The 26213-nt window shown below is 47.2% G+C and overlaps 1 protein-coding gene across 1 annotated transcript; it reads right to left on the bottom strand.

The window, feature by feature from the left end:
* Positions 1-21081: 21081 nt before the first annotated feature.
* Positions 21082-25096, bottom strand: LOC117850875 (probable linoleate 9S-lipoxygenase 5). The gene is made up of 9 exons (XM_034732760.2): positions 24692-25096; positions 24300-24589; positions 23971-24208; positions 23517-23864; positions 23314-23399; positions 23119-23208; positions 22615-22916; positions 22161-22424; positions 21082-22064 (listed from the first exon to the last, which is right to left on the bottom strand). The coding sequence occupies exons 1-9, from the start codon at positions 24846-24848 to the stop codon at positions 21296-21298; spliced, it is 2544 nt and encodes an 847-aa protein (XP_034588651.1). The 5' UTR covers positions 24849-25096; the 3' UTR covers positions 21082-21295.
* Between the last annotated feature and the right edge of the window lie 1117 nt (positions 25097-26213).

The following is a 26213-nucleotide window of genomic DNA, read 5'->3' as shown; positions in this document are numbered from 1 at the left end:
TTGGTCTAGCTTCAAGCCGACCGCTCTTTCCTTATCCTGTGATTCGGAATCCCTTTGTAGGTTAACTCTTAACCGTATGTAGCATTGACATGCATTTTCAGATCCGATCACTCGAGGGGCCTAGAGATATCACTCTCAATCAGAGAGGGGCAAATCCTATCTTGATTGACCATGCTTCACAGCATGCTTCCTGATAAACCCGAAAGCTACCTTTTTAACTACCCTATTACGGTGTAGCGTTTGATAGCCCCTAAGTAAGTCGATCCACATCTTTGAGTACATGCGATAATCTTAGGTCTAAGGACAAAGCGTACTTGTTGTGTAAAGAGAGGACTACTTCTCGCGTTGGGTCAGTCCTAGCACATGTCTCTACATACGCCTACATTATTAGTTTGACACCTCCATGTCCATGACTTGTGAAACATAGTCATCAACTAATACATGTACTAGTCTAATATTCATGTGTGTCCACACATGAACTCCGACTAGGGACAACTTTTAGAATAACCATACAAGTAAAGAGTTCCACATACAATTCACATAATTGCAGATCAATTCAAGTAGCCTTTAATGGATATTCAATGAACATAATATACAAATCATGGATACAATCAGATATCATCATCTCTATGATTGCCTCTAGGGCATACCTCCAACAAGATTAAGAGTACTCCTGTGCTGGCACCCTCAAGCTTGAGTGATCCATCAAAGAACATGACCTAATGCTCTAGGCGTTCTATAGATGTTGGTACTTGATTTTCCCACCATTCTGCTATGAAATGGACTAGTCCTTGCGACTTGATGGCAGTCCTTAATTTGAATTCCAAGGACAATGCTATGAGTTCTACTACCCACTTGGAGATCCTTCCTGTTGCATCTCGATTGTGAAGTATTTCTCCCAAGGGGAAATCTGTGACGACAGAGATGTTGTGTTCTTGGAAGTAGTGTCGTAGCTTCTGCTAGGTGAGTAGTATTGCGTATAGCAATTTCTAAACTAGTGGGTACCTAGTTCCGAAATCTGACAACACCTCGTTGATAAAGTAGATGGGCCTCTCTAGTGTGATGCCCGACCCCAAATCTCTCGAGTTAATCTTGATCCGAGTCCCTAATCCTCCTGTCTCAGCTTCCCCGAGTTTAAGTGCTCAACCTCCAGCCCCGGTTCCGACCCCTGAGGACCCGACCCCTCTCCGCCGTTTCCCCAGTTCCGACCCTGCCGACCCCAACTCACCCCACCAGATCCTTCTAAGTCTTCCCATAGTGTTTCTCTTCAATCTGAGCAGTGGACGAACCGAGACTAACCGGTGGACCCACAAAATCTTTCCCCCAGATCTCCCAAGACAGACGCACTCGAGTGGCATGCCCGCTCCAGAGTTCCTCCGCCATGTGGCTCAACTTCTCCGATCCCCGCCGCTCCGCCCCGTCGCCGGCCGCGACCGGATGGATTCCCGCGCCCCCATCCCCAATCGCAGTGGAAGCTCCTCTACTACCCTTTCTGCAGCGTCTCACAGCTCGCGCCCATCATCACCTCGCCGGACCCCCGGCTGCAAGGCCCGATGCCTCCCATCTTTTCCGCCACCTCTCCACCGTCGCGCCGCCCCAAATGCGCTACGCGACGATTCCTCCTCTGCCAACCCCGACCCCGGCCGCGACAGCTCCTTTTCCGCCTTGCCAGATCTGCGCCCTGACAGACTGCTGCTTCGCGCTCACCCACGCGACTGCAGCCCGCCTGTCTTCTCACCTGAGCAACCTCGCTTCTAGCGCCATTCCCTCGGTCACATCCATCAGATCCGTCGCACGACGACGCCCGCCTCCGCCAAATCTCAACCACCGGCAAAACCGCGCCTGCGCCGCCCTGTCTCTGGTGCCCAATGGCCGGCGGTGTCATCCCTGAAGTCCTGCTCCACCGCCCCGCTGCTCAATCGCCGCCATGGCAGCGCACTCCATCGCTTCTTCCCGGTCTTCGTGCCTCTCCAACCCTCTCTCTTCTGCGCAGCTATAAAAGGGAATGCCAGAGCCCCGCTGGAGTCCCCTTTGCCATCGCTGCCCTCCCACCTTGCTCCCTGTTTCGTGCTCGAGCGCTACCGCCTAAGTCCCTGAGGAACTCTCCTCTCCGCTCCACGCCCACCCTTCCAATCCACCCAGCCGCTTGCTCCTCCGCGCTGCGCACAAGCTTGCTTGTGGTCCACAAGAAGCACCGCTGCCACCAGAACACCGCCGGACATCGTCGCCTACCCAAGTCTTAGTTCTTCCATCCTTCCGCCCAAGTCTGCTCCTTCCCGATCCCAAGCTTCACCTATGAACCGAAGGTAAGCTGCCGACCCTTTTCCGCCTCGTCCGACCCCTTCTGTTCGTCCGACCCTTTTCCACCTCGTCCGACCCCTTCTGTTCGTCCGACCCTTGTCCGCCTCGTCCAACCCCTTCTGTTCGTCCGACCCCTTGTCCGCCTCGTCCGACCCTGTCTGTCCGCCCAATCCCTTTTCCGTCTCGCCCGAGCCTATCCGTTTGACCGACCCCTTTCTCCGTCTCGCCCGACCCTGTCTGTTTCGTCGACCCTTTCTCTGCCTCACCCGAGGGCTCGGCTATATCCTTTTCCTTGACCCGAGGGTATATGTGTAAAAATCGGGGACTTCTCTATGTTAAGTCTGAGGACCCCCAGCACAGCTATTCCTCTAGCCTAAGGGTCAGATCATAAGTTTCTTTCTATCCGACCCTTTTTACCTTGCTCTTCTCCAACTCAAATGAACTTCCCCACTTTTTCCATAGCCTTGCTATAAAGTTTTTGGGCTAAAGCTCGCAAGTGTTGCTGTTGAAATCATCGTCTAAGTGCTAACCCCCTGTATTTGCATTCGTGTAGAGTTGCATCTCGCCGACGGCATCTATGAGCTGTACCCGGCGCTAGAAGACGAAGCTGTAGCCGAGCTCCTGCTTCCAGAAGCCGAAGCCGCCCCAGCAGAAGACCCGTTCCCCTCCTCCTCGCTTGAAGGCAAGCCCCGGAGCATGAACCCCAGTTTCCCAAACTTGCGCATGCCTTCTTCATCATGCTTGTGCATTTATGTATAGGAGTTGTATGTAACCGTAGATGCATGACTTAGTTCTTCATCTGAACACTAGTTTGTTGGACCGAGTAGTGCTATGCTTAAAATAGGAAGCGGTACAAGCTGAGTGATTTCTTGTCACTCGTGAGTTTATAGGAGTTGTTTGTTTCTCCTTCTATTACAACTATAAGGACGATGGACGGGGCAGGGTTTTGGTTAACTCTTTGGTGGTCGGCTGGTCGCCCCGTCTGTCTATGGAACTTGTTAAGGCCCGACAGTGGTGGTGTTCGTGATCAAGTGTTTGAAAGTACTAACCTCATACTCAATATGGGATGAGGAAGCCGAGTACCGGATTGAACCTAGATGTGAGCGGTCGCCCCATTGTCCTTGGAACGGAGTTCCCCTGTGGCCACACGTGGTGGCAAGTGTGGTCACAGAACGGCAGAGGCCGGGTCTATGGAACATTGCACCAAAGGAAATAGGCCAGACACGGGTTAGGGAATTGATAGGGAAGGCCGACATAGGAAGCGACCTCGGTGGTGCGTGGATGTTGTGAGGTTAGGTTCACCATGCATGGTTAAAGAACTCAAATCGATTCGTCTGCCTCTCACAGTTTGAGACTGCTTGATCGCTATGCTACACTAAGTAATAAAGGAATCTGATGATGACATGGTCTTGATGATGTTATATATATACCCTTTTGGTTGGTTCTATGTTTGCTTAGAGTAAGTTGCTAACTTAGACCGGATAATGAACTTAGAATCTGAGCTAAAACTTTGAAAATAAGGATCTACATAGTGCTTTTGGCAAACAAAACCCCAGCCAAAGAGCCTTGCATGTCTAGAAGTGGTGGAGTAGCTTATTCCCTGTCGGTTAAGTCTTGTTGAGCTTAGTAGCTCAGCGTTGTTGTGGCTTTTCTTTTTCAGGTGAAGTCGCTGCTCCCGAGTCCTCTCCTATTGGCACTTGGCCGCCCCAACTCCCTCCGGGTTGGACGGTCGAGTGGGATCCCTCCTCGGACGGCGAGGACAGGAATCACTGACGTCTTGGCTGGCCTCACCAAGGACGTCCGACCCCGGCGCTAGCTCCGCTATTTTATCTTTCCGCTGCTTTTGAACTTGTAAAACTCTAATGTTTGTTTTATTGTTGAACTAAATGGTCAAATTGTTTAAATCAGTGGACTTGTTGTATTCTCTGAAACCGCTCACCTTCGTGTGAGTTTTGCTAACTCGGTCCTATTAAAGTGGTTAAATCGGATGAAATCCGACGGCACTTCGTGTTAATTTGACTAAGGCATGAGTGTCGCATGTTAGGCAACTTAACCATGTTTTAATCAAACTAATCCGAGGTGGTTCTGCCACATGTAGTTTGTATACATGGCCTAGTTCTGGTCTTTTGACTATGATCGCTGTGTTGACGACATTAGTAGTTGCGAGCATGTATAGCAACAAGTCTTCATTAGGGTTTCGCGCCATAAGGATTGGTGGCTTTAGGAGGAAGTCTTTCAACTGTTGAAGGGCTTGATCCGCCTCCTCGGTCCACTGGAATTTGTCTTGCCGCTTGAATAGTTTGAAGAAGGGTAGTCCCCATTTTCCAAGTCTCGAGATGAATCTGTTGGGAGCCACCATGCATCCAGTCAGCTTTTGGACGTCCTTGATGCATGATGGGGCGTGCAAATTTGTGATGGCGGCGATCTTCTCAGGATTAGCCTCGATTCCTTGATGACTGATAATGAACCCGAGTAGTTTTTCGGAGGGTACACCGAACACGCAGTTTGTTGGGTTCAGTTTTCACCAAAACTCTCGCAAGCTTGCAAAAGTTTCTTCCAGATCCACAATCAAGTCATCGGGATTTCTTGTCTTTATGACCACATCATCGATGTACGCCTCTACATTGTGGTGTAGTTGTTTCTTGAAACACTCCTAGATGGCTTGTCAATATGTGGTGTCTAAGTTCTTTAACCCGAAGGATATTGTAGTATAATAGAAAGCTCCGTACGGGGTGATGAATACGGTCTTGATCTGATCTTCTTCCTTGAGAGCTATCTAGTGATACCTCGAGTAGTAGTCAAGAAAGCAAAGTAGGGTGCATCAAGCTATCGAGTTGATGACTTGATCAATCCTAGGCAGCTCGAAGGGATCATTTGGACAGTGCTTGTTGAGGACCGTGTAGTCGACACACATCCTCCATTCATTGTTGTTTTTCTTCCGCACCAAGACAGGATTGGCTAGCTACTCTAGATGATACGCTTCTTTTATGAAGCTAGCCACGAGTAGTTTGACCAACTCTTTTTTGATTGCTTCTCTTCTATCTTGGGTGAATCGGCGTAGTTGCTGTCACTTTGGCGTAGCTTTGGGATCCACATTTAGTGAATGCTCAATCAACTTCCTAGGCACCCATGGCATATCTGATGGTTTCCATGCAAAGATGTCTCGGTTGGCCTAGAGGAAGCTGACGAGCGCGTCATCCTATTTTAGGTCTAGCCCTGAGCCAATCAAGGCTGTCTTGGAGTTATCACCAGTCTCAAGGTCAATGGCTTTGATATCGACTTCACTTATCGGTTTGACCTTGGCTGCCCCAAACTTCATCTCTGGAATCTCGATTTCTGTCGGGGATAATTTCTTGGAGGCGGCAAAGACTTGCATTATCGAATTTGGCACTTGAGTAGTCGCTGCTAGCTCCACGGCTTCTGTGTCACAGTCGTATGATCTTTTTAAGTCTCCACGTAGGGAGAGTACTCCCTTGGGTCCAGGCTTTTTAGTACTAAGTACATATAATGCGGGATGACCATGAATTTGGCCAATGTAGGTCTTCCAAGGATAGCATGATACAAAGTCTTGAAAATCAGCTACCTCAAACCGGATGTACTCTGTCTAATAGTGTTTCTTGGTCCCAAAGATAACTGGCAAAACCACCTAACCAAGGGGTACAGCCGCGTTGCTTGGGACAATCTCCTAGAATGGAGAGTTCATTGGGGTGAGAATATCCAAATGTCAAGGCTCATCTTCCTTAAGGTCTTAGCAAAGAGTATGTTGAGACCACTACCGCCATCGATGAGGACCTTGGTGAGGCAAGAGTCTATGACTACTGGGTCCAGGACGACAGGATAGCGACCTGGATCGAAGAAACTAGTCCACTGTCCTTCCTACAAAATATGATTGGCACCTCAGACCACTTGACGAAAGTAGGCATTGCTGGTTCGATGGATATAATCTCTCGGAGGGCTAGTTTCTGGGACTGCTTAGTGGCAGTACCCGATGTGCGATCGAAGATGACGTTGACGGTGTTGGACGGGTTCTTGAATTTGCCGTTGTTGCTATTGTCTTCATCTTCTTTGGCCTTGCCCTTATCCTTTGCTCCAGAAGGTTCTGGCAGATCTTTCATGACTGCGTAGGCTATAGCAATCCATCGCAGAGTGTTTAGAGTGTGGGTGCCATGGGCATTGCTTTTTTAGGAGCTGCTTGAATGGAGTCCTTTCTTGATTTCCGCCACCTTTCTTGGAAGTCTGGGACATCACCATGATAGTATTGTCTGGCTTTCTCTTGTGATTTTGACCACCTGAGTAGTTGCCCCAGTTGTCATTATTGGGTTGATCGTTACGGTTCTTGCCATTGCATTGGTCATTACTTTGGTTATTGTTGTTCTGACCTTTGTTATGACTAGACTCAAACCTCTCGATTTCTTTGTCTTCTTCATCTGCCCAGGCTTGTATCATGATCTTGAGAGACTTGATATATTCTGGACATCTTCTGCCAAAATCTTGGAACATCTGGTGGTCATAGAGACCATTCTGAAAACAATCTATGGCCTCCCGCTCTGTGATGTCCATGATAGTGGCTTTCTTGTCAAAGAAACAACATAGATAGCTACGTAGGGTCTTGCTTTGTTGCTGTTTGATTTGGGACAAGTCGACCCTGTTGCCAGGACGCTGGATTGCCCCTGAGAAGTTGTTTGTGAACACTGCCTTGAGATGACTCCATGTGTCGATGGAGTTCCTTTCTAGAGACTCGAGCCATGTGAGTAGCCCTGCCTCCATGCAAATGGGGAAGTAGATGACTTTGGTGTTGTCGTTTACTTCCGCCGTTTGAACCGACACCGAGTAGCACCACAGCCATTGGACTAGGTCCTGCTTGCCGTCATAATTGGGGATACCTGGAGGTTTAAACTTGTTGGGTAGAAGCGTCTTCCGTACTCATTTTGAGAAAGTGGGGACCCCATCAGAATCCTCTCCGAGGTACTCGACTTCCTGTTCGCGCTCACGGTAGCACCTGTCAATGATTGTATGGCATCGCGGATGTTGTTGATCTTCGGAAGGAAGTCTTGAACTGGGGGTTCAGGATCTGGGTGGGGCCCACGGTCACCATGGCCTCTCGAGGGTTCCAACCGACTACCCTTTGCTCTGGCTTGACTCGATCTGGGACCCTCAATTTTGGGAGCCTTGTTTCTGGCACCCTCATTGAGACTAGGTCTGGCACCCTCATTCCAACTAGGTCCGGCGCCTTCATTATGACTTGGTTGCCTGCCGCTACTGCCATGATAGGATGAGGTGCGTCGAACCAAGTGTATCATGCTCTGCTGGTCGAGTTGCTCGTACGCATGCTATTCCAGCTGAACCAGTTGCCTGGTGTACTTGTCTTGTGGCATTGCCCGAGTAATCTAGTCAATAGATGCGATAGTTGTGAGAGGGGTATAGTGTTGACATGATTGAACTACTTCTAACTTGTGATCCAAATTCATGATGGGTAGGTCGGATGCAAGGCAGCAGCGATGTTCTGCCCTTGCAGCGTTTCTTGCTCACCATCAATTCCTTTGAGCTTCAGTTTCTTCTCCTCCTACGTTGGCAGTGAGCTCATCCTGCGAGATGTCATCTAGGTGATGTTCGCGTCAAGGATTCCTTTCTGGTCGCTATTCACCATTGCGTTCTTGTGCAGCAATGGTGGCGAGGAGTTCCCGCTCAGGAGAGAAAGTACCCGAACTTGATGTGATGACCTCTGTGGAGCCGTCTTCTTCATAGATGGGCGACAGAGGGGTTCCCTCCTGGTATGGTAGAGTGTCAAGGTAGGCAACAAGGCGTGACTCATTGTACCTAGCGAGAGCAGGTGGTTTCATGTTGGGACAGTAGATGAATCTTTCTTGCGGATCTATTAAGGAAGTCTCCTCGTCCAAATCCGAGTTGGATTGTGATCTGGACAGGTTAGCTTGGTAGGCAGTACCCGAGTTTCGGAGTCTAAACGGGAATCGACTTGTATTGTAGAATGATTCGCACGATGGCCTAAGCGCAGCTCGTGGGAACCAATCCGACTAGTGAGAGGAGTCAAGTTGCACTTGGACTCATCCCTCAAGCCTCGGAAGAGGTTGACAATTTCGTTGAATTTTTCCACAGAATCCTCCAAAGCTTGGTGATGAAGGTTGATGTCGAACTGCTTCTCCTCCAGGGCCAGCGCGATGTGGCAGTAGAAGTTTCCAACGCTATCTGTGACACAAACCCAGGAGCCGAAGATGAATGTCACACCTGCTTTGAACACGACGGTGGGCTTGATGATGACTTGAGCCATCGAGTTCACCAACGGATCTTTAGTGAGATCCCTACTTAGCATGCCAGATGTCAGTTTTAGACCCGGCAACCTACCGAGACGGTACCTAAGGTACTGTCTTTTGCGTGGGGCTTACCGAGATCAGGAACTTGAAAGTGAACTCGAACACACAATTTTGATAGGTTCAGGCCACTTATGTCGCGTAATACCCTACGTCCTGTGTGTTGGTTGGATTGTATTGATTGAACTTGTTTGGAGGGGGTCCCTGCCTCGCCTTATATTGCTGGGGGCAGGATCACAGGTCAGTTGTTTACAAGAATACTAGTCGGATTCCACTAGAGAGTCCTACTCTAATTGCTACAAGTAGTTTCCTAATCCTCAACTAGTTGCTGTCCTCAACACAGACCATGCCGTCCTGTACCATAGTCTCCATGTCTGACATGTCTCGGTGTATAGCCCTGTATCTAGGACTGTCCAAACATTCTGATGGGCCTATATATGTATGGATGATAGGTCACGCCTTCTTGTTGCTTGCCTTGGGACATGTCGATCTAGTTGCCAGGATGCTGCCTTGCCCCTGCGTAGTTGTTGGTGAACGTCACCTTGAGGTCTTTCCACGAGTCAATGGAGTTCTTGTCCAACGAGTCGAGCCACATGAGTGGTGCCGCCTCCATGCAGATGGGGAAGTAGATGACTATGGTGTCGTCATTTCCCCCAGCTGCTTGTACTGACAGTGAGTAGCACCATAGCCACAGGACCAGTTTCTACTTGCCATCATATTTAGTGATACCCGGAGGTTTGAACTTTTTTTGTAGAGTTGTCCTCCTCACACGGTGACATTCAGGGACTGTGGGGCCTTGTATCCAAGGGAAGTGGGCCCTAGCCACATGCCTGGGGATTGATGGGGATGGCTGACAAGTGAAGTGGACCCATTGTGGTACGCGGATGTCGTGGGGTTTGGTTCACCTTGCAAGGTTAAGAAACTCGATTCGAATCGTCTGCCTCTCATAGTTTGAGACTGCTTGACTACTGTGCTGCATTGAGTAACAAGTGGAATAGAGAATGATTATCTAAATGATGATGCTTGGAATAAAATTGTTGCTCAACTTGCTTGCCTAGAACAGGTTGCTTATCTAGAATAAATAATCTACTAGAACCTGCTGCTAAAACTTGAAAGTAAGGATCTACTTAGATGCTTTTGGCAAAAACAAACCCCTCCGCCAAAAAGCCATGCATGTCTAGAAGTCGGCGGAGTAGTTGCCAACCGACGGGTAAGTCTTGTTGAGTATTAGTATACTCAGCCTTACTTGTGGCTTTACTTTTAGGTAACTTGGATGTTAGTGCTTTTGCTGAAAGTGTGACTTGGCCGACCCAGCTCCCTCCAGGTTGGACGGTCGAGTGGGACCCATCCTCGTTTGGCCAGGATTGCGGTAACTGATGTCATGGTTGGCTTCACCATGATGTTTCTGCTTCGACGTTTAGTTGCCATCCTTTTCCCACTGCTTAAACTTTGAACAATTTACTTTATGCACTTTCGAATTACTGTGATGTAATTAATAAAGTGGGACCTATGTATTAAACTAGTAGAATGTTGTAATCTTTGGACACGCCTTCTTGTGAGATGTTTTTTGTTTCGATCCGAGACAAGTGGTTTATCGGGTATAACCCGACAGACTACCAAATTGGCTTGATTAAAGTGTCGGTTCGCATGTGAGGCGAAGATGAGAACACTTTAGCCAGGTTAATTTGGGTGGTTATGCCACAGCTGGTATTAGAGCTAGAAAAGCATACCAAAGAAAGCAACAGGCCCTAAACACTTCTTTCGAATAAAACTTGCAAGAAAGTGTTTGAAAAATGCATAAGCTCATTAAGGATAAAGTTAGTACGAGAAGCCCTAGGGGATTTTGGGTTGTTTTTAGGTGGCTAATTAACTATTGCTTATTTATACTGACTCCCAGCACATAATGGTTGGACGCAGGGGTATGGCAATTCCGTAACATAGCCCCGGCATCATATGCAAATATGATGGCATCACATAATGGTTGGACGCAGGGGTATGGCGATTCAGTAACATACTCCCGGCATCATATGCAAATATGATGGCGACACATAATGTTTGGACGCAGGGGTATGGCAATTACGTAACATGCCCCCGGCATCATATGCAAATATGATGACGGCACATAAAAAGTGAATACGCTTCCAAGCATATGACCGTTGCCCGTACAGCGGAAATCGTGCGGGTGTTGTTTCTATAGTGATCGGTAATGTTTGTGGACACTTTCATGAGTGCTGGCATGAAAGGTTTAGGTTGGAAAATTTTTTGCAGGTATGCTAACCGCGATTTCGTAAGTTAACGATGAGTAGAAAAATTTCTACTAGTTATTATAGTGAGAGCCGTAAATGTTGCCTTGCCACCGGCACTAACCACGTAAGTCCAAAAATTTTTGGCAATTATTTGTTTTGTGAGGACGAATAGGTCGTGCATGCATCATGAATAAAAATTGCAACACAAAATATGTAAAACAACCTTGCTTTTGTGTTTTGTCCTCCCTAAATCTTGCACCGTTACTAAGGATTATCTTGTTGCCTATGTTTTAGCAGTGTTAGCCTTGCTTGTTTCTTTTGGGCTGTTTACTTTTGTTTACTACGGAAACCTTCTATAAGAAAGTTGTGTAAAGTTTTCTAAACAAAATACTAATAAAATTTCATAAAATCTGACCAAGGGAGTCTTGAGTTATGCCGAGTTTAATAACACCCCCCCCCGTTTGCTGAGAGCACAGTTGCACCCCTGCTAGGATTTTAATTTTTCGACCCCCTTTAGGATGTTTTCTGTTAGGCACCCTTAAACCCCAGTTTTTAATCACTGAGCAGAGAACCTTGTGGTAAAATTTCAACCAAGTTGGATGAGTGGTATGGAAGTTATGATCTGTTCATTCCTGCACTGTCTCTGAAATTCCAGAACCAACCACCCTTTGAGCATCCTAGTTTATCACCTTCTTAGGCTTTGATTCAGCTGAAATATTGAATACCAAACTCGTGAAAATCATCTAAAGAACCCTATGGTAAAATTTGAGAAACTTTTGGATGGATACCCTGTGAGATATATATATTTCTCTGATTTGCCAGAATCTGTTTGGGTTTTGATGATTTGGCTCTCACACTTGTCGCTCTCTTTTGTCTCCAGATGGCCGACCCGGTTTATGTTGTGGTCAACATGGACGGGAGCTTGCACTCAGAGTGTCTCCACTGGGAGGGCTTCCCTTCCATCTTGTGGGATACCCTACAGTCGTTCGGGTACACGATGCCTCCTTGTTACCACGGTCGTGAGTATGAGGAGTACGGCATTCCCTGCTGCAGCGTGCACGTGACGGTGCCTCCTCACCCTGGACACCCAGAGTGGCCACCTCTCGAGGCAGTTTCAGTTGGGTATCACTTGACTGATACTTGGGAGACTGCAATGTTGGAGACTTTGACCTTGTTTTGCCAGCAGCACCCGATTGACATTGCCTTGGATCCCATTGGGTTGTTCCCAGCATGAGACAGTGGCGGCCCTATGTGGATAGACAGGATGGAGAACATGGAGTTGTTGGGTTTCTTTTGTCTGCAGCAGACCATTTTTACTTCAGCTAGATGCACAAGTGCATTGTAACAACTAAATGAGCTTCGAGGCAGGGCCATGACTAGGTTAACAGACCTAGCTCAAGCCAATCAGATATCGCTTGCCGAGATCAAGAAGGAGGAAGTTGACTTGTCCCTAGAGCTGGTGGATAAGGATATTCAGATTGTGGAGATGCAGATACAGATTAGTGATTTACAGTAGGAGTTAGAGGATCAGGAGGCCAACATGGAGATGTTGGCAGACTAGTACTATGACATTAACATGGAGCTAGCTGATGCTAACGATCATTTGGAGATGCATCACGAGGAGTTGGCCGCACTGTAGGCACAGCACGAGGCCGAGCCCATGGAGGAGGAGGAGGACCCCAAGGAGATCGAGGGGTATTCGAGCATGGACTTTGAGGACACGGCACCACATCCACCGAGTGGAGCTGCTCACTCTCCCACGCTCAGCTTTGCCTCCATGGGCAACCTCGACAATTTTTAGGCATGTTTTCTAGACTTGAGTAGGCTTATTTTGTTTTACTCCTCGGCAACCTATATTTTGGATGGTGATGTAATAACTTAAGTGAGTACCTTTTGTGTCACAAACTTGCTATGCAAGCATGGACGCGCTTTTGACATGTCTTAAGTGATGTAATCCCTGAAAACTTGGCAAATACAGCCGCTGTTTTATCTCAGTTTTTACCTTTGTTTCCGATCACTTTCGATCTATGAATTGAATACCAAAGTTGTGGGAAAACTTTTGTTCTAACTACTTGTGAAATTTCAGCCCCTTTTGGATCTGTCAAACTCGAGTTAGGAACAAAACTTTGCAGCTCAGCTTGCTGAAAAACAGCCTGAACAGAAATGCACCAAACTAATTTTTGACCATCTGCTTTCAGTTTCGATCATTGAGTATAATACGAAAGATGTCACGTAGGAAATTTCCTAGCTACTGAACAAAGATGAGAAACAACGAGTAGCGGAAAGAAGAGATATGCACCTACTCAATAAAAGATACAATTGTTGTTTATCACAACACTGCCAAGATGAACTCCTATATTTCCGCACATAATTTTTCTTGTGGTTAAAAAAGCTTCCAAATTATGTGACTAATGGAAAGGTACACTCTTGCAGATGGTGCATAGTACTCACCAAAATCCTGCTGGCTTCCCTTCCACTAGCGGCCAGCCGACACCGCCACCACTACCTCCTCCACCTTCAATTGACGCCATCCTCGCTGCCCAGACGGAGCTGCTTCGCCATATTGTTCAGGGCTAGCAGCAGCAACCACCACATGGTGGGAGAGCTCACCAGCCCCAAGTGACAAGCTTCGAGGATTTCCTCGGCACTCAGCCCCCTCTTGGATTCGCACAATCGAGTCCAAGCTCACGCTCCTTACCTCACCTTGCCCCGATGAGAACAAGGCAAAGTTCGCAGCCCAGCAGCTACAAGGATCAGCACGGCTATGGTGGGATCACTACCACGCTATGCTTCCCACCGACCACGTGGTTACATGGGTGGAATTCAAGACTATCTTCAAGAGGCATCAGATTCCTGAAGGTCTTCTTGAAAGGAGCTGAACGAATTCCTCGCGCTTACCCAGGGCAACCGCAATGTGCTCCAGTACGCACAAGCCTTCAATAACTTGTGCCAATATGTGGGTTATCATGCAGATACTTACAAGAAGAAGCGGGACAGATTCCGCAGGAGCCTCAGTCTCAAGCTCAAAGAGAGGCTGAATCTGGTGAAGGTGGACACTTTCCATGAGGTAATTAATCTAGCCATCTCCTAGGAAGACTGCATCATGGCCCTCAAGGCCGATAAGAAGAGAAAAGCGTTGATGCCTACTCCCAGTGCCCCAGCTCCAAAATTCCAGCTGATTCCCCCAAAAGCTCCACCGAGGACTCCGCAGCCAGGCCAATGGGTGATCCGGCCACTACAGCAGTAGGGAGCTCCTCGCTTCCCCGGTTTCAGCAGCAAGGCCTAAGACCAAATGCTCCGCCACCAGTCCATCTTTGCACTGGAAATCGCTGTTTCACTTGTGGGAGCCCAAACCACTTTGCCAAAGATTGTCCATAGAACAAGGCCCAGAGTTAGGGACTAAGCTCAAACCAGAATAAAGGCAAGAGGCCAAAGGTTCAGGTAAGGCAGGGAAGACTCAACTTCACCACTCTCGCGGACCTTCCAGAGGGCGCACCAGTCATTACGGGTACTTTTTTTTATCCATAATCAGTCTGCCCTTATATTATTTGATTCTGGTGCATCACATAGATTTATTGGGACAAGATTTAGTGCTAAATGTGATTTGGGTTTCTGTCACACCAAAGGGGCTTACATGATCTCAACACCTGGTGGTAAAATTGCTTCCCACCAAATAACACGTGGAGTACCCATCAAGTTAGGTACAAAAGTTTTCAAAACCACCCTTATTATCTTAGGTTTGGAGGGCATAGATATAATTTTGGGAATGAATTGGATGACTCAACACAAAGTCAAGTTAGATATTGTAGCACGGGTCATCCAAATAAACTCACCTACCCTCGGACCTTCAACACTACACTTGCCAGCCCTAGAGTGCGTAAATTCTTGTGCTTTCCCAGCCATTGAGTTCTGGATAGAGGATATTCCTATGGTGTGTGAGTATCCCGATGTGTTTTCGGATGACTTGCTAGGCATGCCCCTAAACAGAGATATTGAGTTTGCCATAGAGCTGTAACTAGGCACAGCATCGATATCCAAGAGGCCATACCAGATGCCACCTGCAAAGCTGGCAGAATTAAAGACTTAGTTGCATGAACTGTTAGAGAAAGGTTTCATTCGCCCAAGCACGTCACCTTAGGGCTGCCCAGCTCTATTTGTGAAGAAGAAGGATGATAGTCTATGAATGTACGTGGACTACCGACTCCTCAATGCGGTAACTATCAAAAACAACTACCCTTTACCCCGCATTGATGTTCTCTTTGATTAGCTAGCCGGAGCCAGAGTGTTTTCCAAGATTGATCTCCGCTCTGGTTATCATCAAATTAAGATCCGGTCATGCGACATTCCTAAGACCGCTTTCTCTACACGGTATGGATTGTATGAGTACTTGGTCATGTTCCTCGAGCTTACAAATGCTCTAGCCTATTTCATGTATCTCATAAATTCGGTTTTCATGCCCGATTTTAACAAGTTTGTCATGGTTTTCATTGATGACATTCTCATGTACTCAAAGTCCCATTAGGAACCCCTATATATTAAGGGGTGGGGGCCAACCTAGGGTTGAACCCCTTTTTGGCCAAACCACAGCCGCGCCCCCTCCCACACCCTCACCTTTGTTGCAACTCACGGACCTAATAGTTTGGCTTGCGATGCTTCCTCCCCACACATGTGGATGCCTTGGAGGTGTTGCATCAGCAGCACTTGGACGAGCCGCCACACGAGAGCTTCGATGAGGAACCTAACGAGCCGACGAGGAATCTGATGAGCCGGCGCACGAGGAGGATGCCGCTACACATGGACGAGCTACTGAGGAGCTGCTCGACATCGACTTGTGATTGACTACACTGCCTCGACGTGCTTCATCAACTTTCGCATCTGCGCGTCTAGTGGTAATCTGATGATCCATATACGGAAGTTTTCCTGGTTTATGCGGTAGAAAATTTTGTTTTGCGCTAGCGTAGCCTACCTCGTATCCCAAGACAAATATTCTCCAAGGACAAGTGGAACTACATTAGTTGAAACTAAATATGCGTGTAAGAAATGCCAATCCTCCTTTATTCTTGAGTATATTGATGGTCATATTTGGTACTTAACAATCATCAACACCGCCATTCCCCATTCATTGCAAGGTCGCTTATGGTGCTGCCCACCCACCCCACCCTTGCTAGGGTTTAATCGCCGTTGTGGCCCACTGTCGGTGCCCACCACGGCCGCCGCACTCTGCTGCTACTACAATCTGCTGACTGCCATGATTTCACATGTAGTCATCATTGAAAGGGGGATTCATAAATTTGTAGAGGTTCCATTGTGGTAGCTGATTCGAGAATCATCTTGCAGATGGGCCGAGATGGGTGCAAGAGAAATGGGAAGGCGCTTGAGCCGCCTCCAGCAAAGCAACAAATGACGTCGCAGGCAAGTGCTACAGACACATCTGGTGCTCACACATGGCAAAGGGGCAGGTCCATTATACGTGCATTTTCCCTATGTTGTTTCCACCGTACATGGGGTGGGTTAACCTCGACATCTCCGTACTGACAGCAATCTACACGGCATAGGATGCCCTGCCCTGTTGATTTTGCTGCACCCGACTCCAGGGATGAGGACAAGGTAACTATTTACCCTCCACCAGAAGAGTCCCTAAGGATGATTGTTAGAGCCTTCATAGCTACCAAATGATCAAAAGTCTTTGATTTGTGCTTGAGGTGAAGTGGTTTGAAAAATCTCGTGACAGATGGGTTGAACAAAAATTTTGGAATGTGCTTTAGCAAACTTTCTACTATAACTACAAAAGGCTATCCACCAAACTATTTGAGCACAAGATTATAAACTAGAATCATATGACCATGGCCATGGGAGGAGAGGAGATTGAGGGATACTTCAATCAACTACCCGAGTTAGCTGATTTGGTTCCACGGCATCATCAATATATTGGGGATTGGGTCCGAATTTTCTATGCTATGGTTTGGATTCCTAATAGCCGAGAGTACATTCAGTTCATGTTTCAGGGAGCTCAATATAGACTTCATCGACACCATATAGATGATAGGCTTGGAGTCCCCATGTGTGATGTGTCCCTACACGGGATTGTCTATCCGGATGGTGAACCACCTCGGGTAATTTGCTTGGTGGATCATTCCCTTCGGTTGAGGATATGGCCACACTTTTTGTGGAGCATACTGCAAGCTTGATATACTTACCCCTAAGGCCAATGTGGTTCACCGGGCCCTAAGGAAGACATTGTTACCATGGATCAGCAATGCCGAGTCCATCGCTAGTCTTCAGCAGTGGCTTATTCTTCACGTCATGACTGGCTGAGAGTTCGACATTGGGAACTTTATTCTTTGTGAGATTCAAGATGTTATCCTTGATGGGTTGACCACAGCCTAACAAATGTCGTATGCTCACTGGATCTCCTATATGATGTGTGAGACTATTAAAATATATGAGAACGGGACAGATGTGCAAACCGGACCCAAAAATTAGCAACATGAGTATAGCAACGCCAAAACATAATTGAAGATATACAAGCAAGCGAAACTAGGAGAGATAAATCGTGGCCTAAGGGCTAGGACTGAGGCATCTCCTGATGAGCACAACAATGAGAACTATTGCTCAGACAGCGAAGGCAGTAATGAGGAAAATACATATGTACCTTGTCTCCAAATCACTAATCACTAGGAGGCAAGTGCATCGTAATCTGCAACAAAACAGTAGCAGTCCCTCCACAACCGCCAATCAGCCGATGGAGCTTTCCTTAATTCTTCAGAGACTAGTTGATGGTCAGGTAAAACAAGAAAAAAATAATCTTCATATGGCCGAGCTACAGAAATGGTTGGACAAGAGACTAACTCATCAATGGGGAGAGACAATTCATGTGCCTAGAGCAGGAGGCACAGAGGTTAGAACAGAACATCAGCAATATGTACACCACCTTCTTTGGCTGCCTCACTTAGTTGCACCAACATATGAGATTACCAGCACCGCAAATTCAACTTCCAAATGCTAGTCAGGCCCCCTACTAATCATGCCTCCGGCTAAACCGGGTAAAACCTCTAAGGTCTCTGTGCCTCAACATAGTTCAGCTAGAATTCCACAATTGTTGACATCAACGATGACCCTGACAGAACATAATTCCACACTTGTTCCCGCAAAGAAGGGTGGCGACAGTGAGCAAGCAAATGCATCAATACTCATGGTTGTATCTAATATTGCTACCTTGCAACAACAAAAGGAAGATCCTATGGTGGAAATAGCTACAGAATCGGATAATTGTAAAGTCGCTACAGCTGCTACTCCAGATGATCCTGTAGTGGCTCTTGCTTGTGGTCTCTCTATGTCGGAAGGCTCTCCTGCACATGCTCCTGGTCGAACTACGTTGGACGGCTCTCCTGTACCGGAACCTAGTGGAACTACGTCAGAAGGCTCTGCTGCACCTACTCTGGGTCGAACTACATCGGAAGGCTCTGTTGTTGCTGCTCATTCTCCAAATAATCATGTATCTCTAGTTCCTAATGACCCTCTTCTATCAACCAATCCTACTATGTTGTCACCTTCTTCGAACCCCGATGACAAAGAGGTAGAATGTTAAACAATTATTTCGTTGGCATTGTTGTATTTTATTTGAACAATAAATATTTCATTGTCATGTACGAACCAAATATTTCGTTGAGGTAGCCTTGCAATAATATTTGCCTAGGCTTTGTGCTCAGGTTTTAACTATAGCTGATCTGGCGGAGTTTGTGCCGGTGTCGGACGAGTCTTATAACTAGTTTGGTACCAATGGGGTGCAGAATGAGCAAGCGGATAGGCTGGCACATCATCTTCAAGTTGCGAATGAAGCTAGATAATCATACTTCTCTAGGGGCCTTCAAGACTCGGATTTCCAAGAGTTTGAGTCAGCGCAGTGGATTAATATTATGGATATAAGAGGGAATATAGGCATGGCAAGGTCTAGTCTTCGACCAACCAAAAAGCAGACTTCTCCAGCTCTCCATCATTTAATGCATGGGTCATGCTATTGATACAATGAACCTAAAATTATCTTCGAAGTTTTGTTTGTAATCTTCAATGTAATCCACAAGTGATGATATCATGTGGCATTGATAGCCGAGTTAGTGTATGAATGCTTGGAGCTATTTAATCGAAGGGAGTCATTTAATCGGAGGGAGGGATGTTTGATCTCTAATGTACACATCTAATCGTATGGAGGGATGTTTGATTGTCAATGTGAAAAAAATAAGTAGTAAGCATACCTAATCGAAGGGAGGTTTCTCTCAAGCCGTGGCATCAGCTGCATAGGCTAGGGGGTCATGTTCGTTGGCCGCACGTTGGCGGGCAGCTGCAGCCTCACTATTGCAAGCAGCGGCAGCCTTGGCAGCTTGGCGCAGCGCGTCGGTAGAAGGCTTGCTGCCGGCCATGGGGGCAATAGGACGATGACGACGGCAGAGATGTAAATGGCGGCGGTGGCTAGAGATTGTGGCGTGGAAACGATAGGACACAGGATGCGAAAACTCATGATACCATGATAGTGGAAGATAACTCTCGCAAATGGATTGACTGAAACGTTATAATCATATATTCATATATAGGCCTACCCTTACTAAACAAACCTCCTTGATAAATGGAAATGATCAAGAGCTGATAGGATCGGTTGGCTCTGCAATACGTGAGAGACCGCATGCAAGACATGTGCTGTCGTGCGTCAAGGCCTGAAAGGCAACATGCTCATGCGACTATCTTGGAAAATATATATAACTTCTGGAAGTTTTTTTTATACAACGTCCACTTTGAGATGTTTGCGAACGTAGAATCCAACATCGTCTACAAAACGCGCGGGGGCTGGCCGAGCATACGAGCACGCATTGCTGCAAGATGAGAAAAGAAAGATGTTGCCCAGTGGATTTCTTTTTCGGTTTTGAATCTTAGATTCTAATTTTCTTTCAAACCATAAATGCGTTTTGGATTCATTCGAACCACGGTATTAATTAGAATAGCAGCCTGTAGTGCAGCTGGCTAGTCTTCCTGGGAAGAGATAGCCGACCAGGGGGTCAAACCCTGGTTTCTCACCTTTGTTCAGGTGGGCCCTTGCCCATCCTCATTAGAAATTATGCAACAATATAAAATCCAATATAAATATATTTGGAATATTTTTCAATCAACATTTTGAATATACGCTTCAACATTTGAATATATATATTCAATGATTTAGATATACTATTTCAACATTTCGATATAAAAGTAGACAAGCAAGTTTCATGACTAAACCATCTAGGAAGTTATATAGGACTCTCCTAAAATCTATATAACTTCCGCAAGTTTTTTCTTATATGGGTTCCGGTATTTAGGATGCGTGCTATAGTAGATGGATGGCTAATAAGATATGGTGGGGAATCTATCTAACATAAATAATGTCTCATTTCCCAAGCCAAATGTTGAGTGAGGGTTCGTGAATTTGTTGAATTAGTTATAAGAAAATGTGTAAACATTTATCACACAGGGAAAAAGCTAGGTGAGGTGCGGGGAGCAAGTTAAAGGTAAATACCTGATCTCCATGCAATATTGAGTTAGCTTAGTTGAAATGTTGACTTTTTCTTGACCGCAGGAAAGCCCCTATCTATTTTTTTATAATTTTTTTTATTCCAGACCCATTTAATTCGCTCCCACGGGGAGTTGAACCCGGACCTGCTTGTACTACTAAGGTGCTCTAGCTACTAGGCTAGAGATCCTTTAGCTATTTCAAATGTTGACATCGGATTAACAGATTGTTAAATGAAGTGTAACAAAATATTGAATAATATTGGTGAAGGGAGATTGATGGGCTGCAATGCTTGTGCTAGATGGACCTAATTGTTAGTTATAGAAGTTAATTAGTAGCCCTGTTAACATGAGGTGCCATTAGCTCCTGTTTTGATCCACACCAGCTAAATTTAGCTGCAAATGGATTCAAACATGATCACCAACAAAAGTTAAGGTGGCTAAAGGTTTTTATAACTTGTTGAACCTAGCTAACCTTAGCTAAACTAGTAAAAGATCAAATTGCCCCTCCACCTTTCCTTGTGAAAAATTTCTAAAGTGGGAGGGAGGGGTACGATAGACTATCATTTAGCTAGAGGATTCAAACACCCCTAACTCTAGCTAGCTAAAATAAAATTTCTAAAGTAACCGTCGTGCCAGCATTTAAAGACCGGATAAGTAACACATCAATACGATAAATTTGAAACCCATTCAACAAACTAAATTCGAAGTTCCAAACCAATCCATTGCAATACTTTACACAATGAATATGCTCACATCCAAACCAACAATGGTAGTAATCACATCCTCTCAAACAAAATAAACGCCAAACAACCAAAAGAAATAAATCTTCGTCACATCACATATATAGATACATGTACGTAGATATATATGTATAGTCCGATCGGATCATATGGAGACGCTGTTGGGTATTCCTTTCCCGGTGATCCCTTTCTCCTTGCCGCCGACGTTGCCGACGTCCGGGAACAGCAGCGTGTACGGCACCTTGGCCGGGCCCCTCCGGTTCTTGAGCCGCGGGTCCCTGTTCCTCTCCGCCACCTGCTTCTCCACCCGCCGGAGCTCCTCCCGGAACCTGTCCAGCAGCTGCAGCACCTCGCCGTCGTCCGTCCACGACGACGTCGCGCGCTGGCCCAGGTACAGCTCGTCGGAGGTGTGGTTGGACAGTACCTCGATAAGCGCCAGCCCCAGTGTGGTGGTGAACCGGTCGGGCACCATCTCCAGGAAAAACTTTTCCGGGTCGGCCTCCAGCTGCAGCATCTCCGGTGATCCGGGCAGTGGCACGAACCGCCGGCACCGGGTGGGGCGGTTCGGCATGAACCCCGCGTAGCCGTACTGGCCAAAGTTAACGGCGGCGTGCAGCGCCGACGCGATCCAGATGAGCGTCGACAGCGTCTCGACGAGGTGTGCCACGGTGTCCAGTTTTAGCCAGCAGGCCGGATCGTGCTGCCGGTCGCCGTGGCCCACCAGGCGGACGTCGTCCCACCACGCCTGCAGCTCCTTGTCGCCAACCACCGCCGCATCCGAGTGGTAGAAGTGCGCGCAGTAGCTCTGCACCCACCCTTCGATGGCGCGCCACACGTCCAGTCCGTCCACCGCGTACGGATAGTCCTCAATGTGCAGGGTGACGCCGCCGCTGGGATCCTTGGACGCCATCCCCCTGCAGGTAGATACCAACGGACAATTTTGCATTGCATATTTGCTTAAAAAGGGAATTGAACAAAATAAATTGATCTATTTCTAGTGATTTTACTACCTCTTGATGAGCTCGTTTGGCAGGGACTGCTCAGTGAACCTCCACTCCGAGTAGATGGCCGAGGACATCTCCATGGCGTACTTCCCTGGGTACATTGTCCTCTCAAGGATTCCTCCAGCACTCAGGAGGATGCTCCTGGCCAAGGTGTTGATCTGCATATTGTCCTTGAAATGTGGTTCCAGGAGCTTGTTGATAGGGTGCATAGCGCTCAGCTGCCTCTTTGTGGCTATGATGAACGGCTCCACTGTCGCATGAGTGAACAACCTGCCAAATTGCCGATGGATAGATGCATCAAGAAGATGGCAGTGTGAAGTCAGTTTACTGGATAGAAATTAGTATTCAAGAATGAACTGTGCCTTAGCTTTTAAAAGAACCCTGTAAGATGCAGATGATTGATTGTAAATTTGTAGTATGCCATTCTTAAAAGATACCTAAACTACCAACGCTTACTCACCAGTGGCTAATGAGTTGATGGTAGCCTGAATCATTGACAGAAACATGGGCTTTAGCAAGCTGCCACAGATGTCCATCCATCCCCTGGCTTGCAGGGAGGAAGATCCTACTTATGTCATCATCACCCGCACCGTCACTAGGCAGGCTCAGCTCTATCACAACAGGCTTCAAGGTGCCGTCGTCCTTCAAGAAGAGCAGAGTGCGCGACGCATAGATGCACACCCCCAGCGTGTTGATGCGCCTCAGGTATGGCATCAGATAGTCATGGTGGTCCAGAATATATAGCCTATTCTGTTCTATTGCCTGCATCATCATAATCACGAACAACTCAAGGAAGTTCCGATTCAATTGACAGAATTCACTGAAGTAGAGTTTGAATATGTGCAGTTTTAGGTCTTTTTGTACGCATAATGGTGAAAGAAGAGTTCATTTCAATTTGTTCCGTAAAGAATGGCATGAAGAAGATGATTTTCAGCATTGTATTGAGGAAATGAATTACACTGACTTTTTCCACAGTTCGTCCTTCAAGCTGACCCTCGATACGAGCAGGTGTAATCGAGCTCTTCTTCCCTCCACTGCTAACTGGCGGGAATACCTAGTGTATAACGAAGATGTGAAAGAGAGGTTACCATCCTTCACTTTCAGTCATTGGCATGTGAACAATCTTCAAGATAAGGTGATAGCTGCTGTTTTTATTTACATTTAATCTCTTGATCACAACCGGGTTGAGCCCTGCAAGCATCTCCCTGGCGAATTCCTCGTCGGTCCTCCACGCCTCTTGATCATCTGCACCATCAAAGATGTATCAAAACATCAGATCCATTCAAAGAAAAATCTAACGTTTTCATGATTTTAGAATTAATGCCATTTCAGCCACAGCCAAAAGTGTGTAGCGTCACTTACGCTCGATGACTTGAGGGATTGGGAACCTCACGGGCGTCTCCTTCACCATCCTGGACACCTGCTTGTAGGTCTTCTGCGACGGTACCGTGGTCTTGAGCTTGTCCATCACCACGCCCTCCACGACCGGCTGCTGGGGCTTGCTGTACAAGTCCCTCCTCAGCTGATCAAAGGACTTGAAGTTGTTGATGTTGCCCTGGAACAGCGCCTTGGACTCCGGGATCACGAAGTGCGTCACGGCCTGCACCGCCAGCGTCAGCACCTCCGCCAGCTTTGTTGGGTTGAACCGCTCGTCCGGCGGGATGTAGAAGTCCAGGTTGATCATGTGCTTGCGCGTCTCAGTCATGCCGTCTTCAGTTAACACATACATCGTTGCAACAAGTTGTGAGGGAAAGCTTGCTCTTGTGCTGCCGTCGAAAAATAACATCAACCAATGGTGAGCTGTGGTCTTCAGTACCTTTCTTGAAGAGGGCGCGGCCGGTGCGGCAGCGGCGCGGGTAGGGGTATGTGGCGGTGCCGCCGAGCACCGGCCGGATGTGGTCCTCCTTGTCGGGGTTGCCGAGATCGTTGTAGTAATTGTAGTCGTAGATGCGCTCCCAGTCCTTGCGCTCCCCACGGCCGTTCCCTCGCAGGCTCCGGAGCTCCTCCTCCCGCAGCAGCCGCAGTGCATCCGGCGTCTTTTCCGGCAGGTAGCTCTGCCATCATATCATCAGGGAAGCTCGAGGATCTCAGTTTCTTGCTGCAAATTAAATATACACCCGAAAGCTAATTGAGGTCGATTCAGACCGTGTTGATGAAGAAGACGCGGTCGGAGTTGGTCTTCTTGTAGGGGTAGACCCAGGAGTTGCACTCGAAGTGGATGCTCCGGTCCTCGGCCAGCTCCAGCTGCACGTAGCGGAGGAAGAATTGGTCGTTCTTGAGGCCGTTCTTGACGACGATGGCCCCCGGCGTGCCAAACTCGGTGTCGACGAAGAGTGTCACTTGGTACGTCATCGTGCTCGTCTTCCCTGGGCCGTGCTTGGTCTTCTTGCCGCCCCGCAGGGGCGCCTCCGCGCTCAGCCTTCCCTTCCCCGTGTCTGCAGTTGGACACCAACAAAGTTCCAGAGACGAGTGGTGAGATCAGAGGCCCTGGAACTGAATACTCATTGCTGGCGGAAGGAAGCAAGAAGAAAACGTACTGTGGTCGATCTGCGTGCTGCTGAACAGGCGAAGCGTGGTGGTCTTCCCTGGCACCAACAGGCCGAAGTGGCAGGAGACGACCACCGTGCCATTGATGGCGATGTGGTTCTCCGGCGCCTGCGCCGGGCTCCGGTGCCAACAGAAAGGCATTTGCATCGGCCGATCCAGCACCTGGAGCAGGGACGGGGTGCTACTTGGCTGCTAATTTAGTATTATCCTTCTAAAATCTTTCGTGATCCCTGTTGCAAACAATGGTTGATCCCATGCGGTCATATATATATATATATACGCATCACAGTGTGGGTTATATTCTTGGAGTGTGTGGACGTGCAAGGATGGCATCGTTGATCTAGATCGGGCTGCAGCAGCAAGAAAAGCGGAAAGGGGTGGGAGAATGTGTGCCAGCCTTTGGGCTTACCCCTTGCATCTGATGCTGCTTTGGTTTATTGAGAGGGAAGCACAAAGTGTAGTTGCAAACTCAGCAGCTTATGCTTTTGGCACTGATGAGATGCCCTTTCAGGTACCTTTCTGTGGGGACGAACAACTTCTAGGGTGCTACTAGCATAGTTACTTGGCCTGAAAGAGAGTTGTAACTGGGTACAGTGGTGTTTGCAGTCCTAGCTTCGATGTGGAAAGGAACCTGCTGGGGAGTGGCGGGGTGGTCGCACTACTACAGAAAGCCTCATCACCACCGGCTCCAAACCGTGCATCACCGCCAGTTTGTTCCCATCATCACAGCCGATTTATGCCACAAGCCGGTGGTGATGAGTCCATTTCACTGACGGTTCAAACTGTGATGAGCTTTTCCAGAGAAAAAATTCATAAATTTAATTAAAATCACCCATTTGACAGCAATATATATATATATATATATCAAAAAATCAAGAAAATGCAGGAATCCATACACGAGTCCACAATGAACCATATCGTTACAAGTCCACATAAAACATATTATTACAAGTCCATACATCAGTTCATAAACCACAAGTCCATAGATCCAATAACTTCACAAACAACTTGATACTTAATCACTCCTAATCAAGCAGTACTCCCTACTTGGATTGATAACCTGATCGAGAATGAACCCGGCTAGTTATTCTTGAAGTGATATTATCTGGCCTATCATTAGCGCGGAAGTGGACACCCCTTCTTCCTACAAAACAAATCAAAGATATATCAGTTAGGTTCAAATACTAAGTGCAAGTCATGAATGGTAATTATGAAGGGTTTCAAACATACAAGCTCGGATGCCGCACTAGAGTCATCATCACTATAACAATGCATCCAATACATAACATAAAACCCGCAATGATCGATACCGTCAGGCTGCCTTAGGATTCATTTCTTTTCATTAACGATGAAGTATGTCCAATAAGATCTATGAACCCTGCTTTTCTTACGATATTTAGCGAAGACCCTATTTGACATTACAAACAGTGAATACGATTAGGTTGAGGCAAATCTAACAAATGAAATCCAACACTTAAAAAAAAGAATGATTTGCTTTATTTACTTGTTCAA

This window comes from Setaria viridis, chromosome 3, assembly GCF_005286985.2.
Source record: "Setaria viridis chromosome 3, Setaria_viridis_v4.0, whole genome shotgun sequence".
Taxonomy (NCBI): domain Eukaryota; kingdom Viridiplantae; phylum Streptophyta; class Magnoliopsida; order Poales; family Poaceae; genus Setaria; species Setaria viridis.
Note: the sequence above shows the minus strand (reverse complement) of the source record. Positions and strands in the feature narration are given on the sequence as shown.

Excerpts from the sequence above, each read along its gene's own strand:
- LOC117850875 (XM_034732760.2), bottom strand. The coding sequence starts at position 24,848 with ATGCAAATGCCTTTCTGTTGGCACCGGAGCCCGGCGCAGGCGCCGGAG. Across the intron at positions 23,865-23,970 it reads CCGCGCCCTCTTCAAGAAAG|ACGGCATGACTGAGACGCGC; the intron begins GTACTGAAGACC and ends TGTTAACTGAAG. Across the intron at positions 22,065-22,160 it reads CCAAACGAGCTCATCAAGAG|GGGGATGGCGTCCAAGGATC; the intron begins GTAGTAAAATCA and ends ATCTACCTGCAG.